This window comes from Crocuta crocuta, unplaced genomic scaffold, assembly GCF_008692635.1.
Source record: "Crocuta crocuta isolate KB4526 unplaced genomic scaffold, BGI_CrCroc_1.0 scaffold296, whole genome shotgun sequence".
NCBI lineage: Eukaryota > Metazoa > Chordata > Mammalia > Carnivora > Hyaenidae > Crocuta > Crocuta crocuta.
In genome coordinates, this window is record NW_027530504.1 from 1,361,075 (window position 1) to 1,365,428 (window position 4,354).

The window sequence follows — 4,354 nt, forward strand, 5'->3', positions numbered from 1 at the left end:
CACAGATGAGGGAGCAGCCCTTACTTGCCCGGCTCTGAGTCTCCATGCTGTCGTGGTTGGGAAGGCAAAAGCCAGGACATGATGGAAACAGGTTTGTCGTGCAGGCTTTGGAATTTCAGCCGGGAGGCATTAATTGGAGTATCATCCACCTTATTATGGCGCCCCTTTGAAACTTCCTTGGGGGTTTTAAGACAGACAGGTCTCCTCGCAGCTGCGTCTTTATACCCACGGAGCTGACGATAATTTCCACTTGATTACAGCTAAAATAGTCTTTAAGATGAAGTTTCCTGAAATGATTTAAAATAAACACAGATGGGAAGGGGGGGAAAGAGCTGTAATGAGGCACTTAAAAAATGAAGTGAGCATTTTCTTAAGAACAAATGGGGTTTTTCAGTCTGGGGATTTTAAACATCGTTGAAATGGAGGGTCTTTTTAAACTGCCCTGAGAATCCCACTGGCACCGAACGAGGGAGGCTCATTTCCCCCTCCCTGTACGGTTTCTTTCTTTCTTTTTTCTTTTTTCTTTTTTTTTTTTTTTTCATATTTCTGACTTCGGAAAATGTCTCCTTTTCTTTCAAGGGCTTGAAGATCCTTTCAGGATGCCGGAGGAAAGTTCTCCCAGGCAGACCCCGCAGAGCGTTCCCTACCAGGACCTGCCCCACCTGGTCAATGCCGACGGACAGTACCTCTTCTGCCGGTACTGGAAGCCTGTGGGCACACCCAAGTAAGTCCCCCCCTCCCCAGCCCCGTGCTGCCCCAGATGCTCACGGCCACATTCGCGCCGGCCTCTGCCCTCTCGGGGTAACGTCTCCTTCGGGACCACTTTCTCCATGACCTACTTCACGTGCGTGTTAACATCAGGCACAGCAGCGTCCGCAAAGCTGAGATTTAGACTTTATCATTTTGTGTGATTTTTTTTTTTTTAATTAAGAAGCAGGAGTTCTGTTTTCATGATACCCACCAGGATACGGGCTCTAGCGTATGGCGGTTTTCAAAAATTCCACATGACTGTATTTTTCGGACTGGGCTGGCTTTCCTCTCGTGGAGGCATTCCTTTGCAGTCAGAGGCGACAACTCAGAAAGCCACCTAGGCAGACAAGAAAATTAAAAGTGTATATATAGCAACCTTTGTTCTCTCTTCCTGGTTGATTACGAGCTTCAGAGGTGCCCTCCGTGTGTAACTCGGGGGAAAGGGGTCTGGGTGTTTCCTTCTGATTTCTTGCCAGCTCAGTTCCTGTGTACATTTTCCATCAAGGATTTGTCTGGCTTCTAGAAAAGGCGTTGGGACGATCCACCGCGAGACAGCTGGTCGCCTGCTGCTCCCTCCTCTTGTACAAAACTGGGAAAACCCTGCTTGTTTATGTGATTTGGGGAAAGGGATTATTTGTGGTAACCATTTGGCCTGGTGACGAGCAAGTGTCTCTCTTCCAAGGATATTTCACCTGTCCCCCAGGCCTCCCGTCTCCTGGGGACACGGTGTGATATGGATTGTAGCTCTCTTTACGTCTCTGCAGTCACCCAACCCTGGCACGGCTATAGAAGGTCTCCGATTTTTCAACCAGGTGTCTATAACCCCAGTAGCTGCTCATTGAAAACACAGAGGTCAGGACTTTTAAAGACCGGTTTAAAAATCATAGCTTCGGGGCAGCTGTACCAACTGCCTATCCTAACGGGCTGTTAATAGTTCCTACCCCTCCTGGCAATATGTTTCTTCAAGTACCTTCCAGAAGAGAGTGTGTACGTCTGCATATGTGTCAGATGGAGAGAGTGGGGAAGAGAGGGAAGGAGGGAGGAAGGAGGAGGTGAGGAGAGAGAGAAAAGGAGAGGGAAGGAGAGAGAGAGAGAGTTGTCAAGCATTGTCATTAATCATCCATTCTGGCTTCTTCTCCACTCTGACTTCTCTGCCTGCACAATGGTGTATTCTTGGTTTAACTTCTAATAACTGTGTGGTCTGTGGGGCATTATTCGATCAATATACAAAAAGGGGACGAAGAATTGAAAGTAGGCATTTTTATTGCCCAAGCCCCAGACTTTGGGGGCTTTCCTCGGGGGAGTGGGAGGCTGTCCTAGTTGGAGGCAGTGAGATAAAGAGGGCCTTCGATCTCCAAAGGAGGCAGCGCAGGGGGGGGCGGGGGTAGGTAATGGCCGGACTGGCTGCCCTTCCTTGGAGGTCGGTGGTTTTCACAATCTCCCCGCTCGTGTTGCCTTGTGGGGCATTGCCTCTCGTGCCATTGCCTTTGCCCCACTTAGATGGGGCAAGTCCCGGGGGTTTGCAGCGAGCGGGCTCTGGGGGCTCGGCGTTCGTGTCGTGGTGGCTGCCCATGGCCGTGAGAAGGCGGCAGGCGGTCGAGGTGGGTGGTCGCGCCCTGGGATCTGGAAGAGGCCACCCGCCTACCTACTCTGTCTCCACCCCCGACCCCTGCAGATGATGCAGACCAATAAACCCTTTTGGGGTTGGGACCAAGGTCAGGGGTGACCTTTAAACCATTTCACAACCAGCCCCGACCAATCACAAACTTCCGGAGGCCTCCTGGAACAGAAGTTAACCCTGTGGCTGCATCTCTGTATCTCACAGAGGGTGAGGGGTTCCTGGAGGAGGGATTGTGGCAGCCAGAGCGGGGGGCACAGGGGGTCTCGGGGCAGAGGCTTGTGCCAACTGGAATGGAAGCGCGTCCGTGTCTGCATAACGGAGCCGAGCCGCCTGGGCAGCCACCGGCCACCGTGCAGGCCCGCCTTCTTGCATTCTCTGCGACATGTCTGCTGTTGACTTTCGACACCGTTGCCTATTGCTTTTGGGAAGGGAGAGGGGGCCTCGGGTCACCCCTGACTTCAGTCTGTCCCTTCCAGGGAGTGTCCTCAAGTCCCTTTCCCAGTTCAGCTCAGGGCCTTCTCTACGCCACCGTCTGTGGGGAAAACCCAGGCAGATGTGACCCATCTCTCTGTTTTCCACTCTGCTCCGTCGAAAAACGAGTCTCCCTCACAGAGGACCTGGCGACCTCAGAAGCCACCCTGGGTGGCGTCTCACGTAGCGGGCTCTATGCACACCTCTGTCAGCTGCAGAGCTTCGGCCGGGTTTTTGTGTTTTTTTTTTTTGGTTGACGAGTTGCTTTCAGGTCCTTAGGCCTTGCCTCAGAGTGTCTGGAACTTTCTGCTCTCAGAGGACCTGCTGGGCCCCCGGACCAGCTCTGCAGGTGGTTCAGAGCAACTCTGGGTCACAGGTGTCAGCCACAGCGGGGAAACCGGCGGAACCTGCTTCTCGAATCAAATTATGTCCTCGTAAAGGCCAGCCTCTCAACCTGGACCCTGAGAAAGAAGAAAGCATTTCTAGGGATTGTCGTTACGATGTGTGTGTCCAAACATGTCGCTGTTTCTACAACAGCAGGCCAGAGACTCTGTCTCTCATCGCTTAGCACCAGAGAGTTTTCAGCCCACAGTTGACAACGTCAAGGGGAACTTGTGCTCGTGCAGTGGTGTTTGTTACAGTGATAACAAACGTTTGACTTAAGAGATCGCAGAACTATCTTACATTCACTGCGTATCGAGCATGTTCTGGGGCCTGGATTAGACCCTCTACACACATGATCTCATTTTAACTTCACATCTACCTGTGAGGCCAGTGTTCCCATGACTACTTCCGTCGTCACACCTCGGGGAACAGGCCCATGGGCCCCGGGCGGTGTAGCTGGATTCAGTTCCCAAGTCAGTTGCTTTTCTTAACACGCCATGGTGAGAGACAGACTTTCATCTCCAAGCAGCGAGCGTCTCCCTGATAAATTCTGATTATCTTTCACTAGGGTTGAAGATCACTTCATCCTACGGTAAAGAGTAATAGAATATTGAATTCTCCCTAATCGTTTGCTCCTCATCACTAAAAGTGGGAGATAGGCGAAAGGTACGCGTCCATCCTGAAACCAGAAACGTTGTGATGACCCCCGGGGGCGTGGCTGCTTTATCCTGATTTAGTATCTTGGACTTTTAAAATACTGGCCCTTCCGCAGATTTCCAGCACTGGTGACTGGTCCGGGGCGGGGGGGGGGGTGGGAACTGAGTGGCCTAGAGAGCTCTGGTGCCCTGGGGTGGGCGCCCACACCCGCGCTGGAAATCTGCGGAAGGGCCAGTGGTGAAGGGCCTGGAGGATCGCGGCAATTCGCAAGTGACTCTTTCTTGAAAGTTTCATTCAGCGTTTTGTTCCAGATCCCCCTGCGTTTTCCAAGACATTCCAGAACAGAAGGCCTGGAGTCCCTTCTATAGACCTTGCTGGCTCTGTGCTCTTTCCCTTTCTTGCCTCCGACTTCTGTTTCAGTAACTTGGCTTTTCCCTCCAGCGGCCGGGCGGCCACACCCTGGTGTGGATG

At 52.3% G+C, this 4,354-nt stretch overlaps 1 protein-coding gene and 1 long non-coding RNA gene across 4 annotated transcripts in view; one reads left to right on the forward strand and one right to left on the reverse strand.

Annotated features, from left to right (window-relative positions):
* The window catches only part of LOC144233831 (uncharacterized), an 11,690-nt gene extending 7,917 nt beyond the window's left edge, over positions 1-3,773 (reverse strand). The window contains exons 1-3 of the long non-coding RNA XR_013335774.1: positions 3,606-3,773; positions 962-1,087; positions 25-287 (exon numbers count right to left, since the gene is read on the reverse strand). This is a non-coding gene — a long non-coding RNA (uncharacterized LOC144233831). The remainder of the gene's footprint in view (positions 1-24; positions 288-961; positions 1,088-3,605) is intronic.
* The window catches only part of MGLL (monoglyceride lipase), a 108,554-nt gene continuing 104,202 nt past the window's right edge, over positions 3-4,354 (forward strand). For 2 of the 3 annotated variants that reach the window (XM_077766862.1, XM_077766864.1), the window contains exons 1-2: positions 3-91; positions 580-724. In XM_077766862.1, coding sequence (XP_077622988.1) covers positions 79-91; positions 580-724 — 158 coding nt within the window. In that variant the 5' untranslated portion in view covers positions 3-78. Of the gene's footprint in view, positions 92-579; positions 725-4,354 lie in introns of those variants that run through there. The other variant, XM_077766863.1, reaches the window with a different exon arrangement.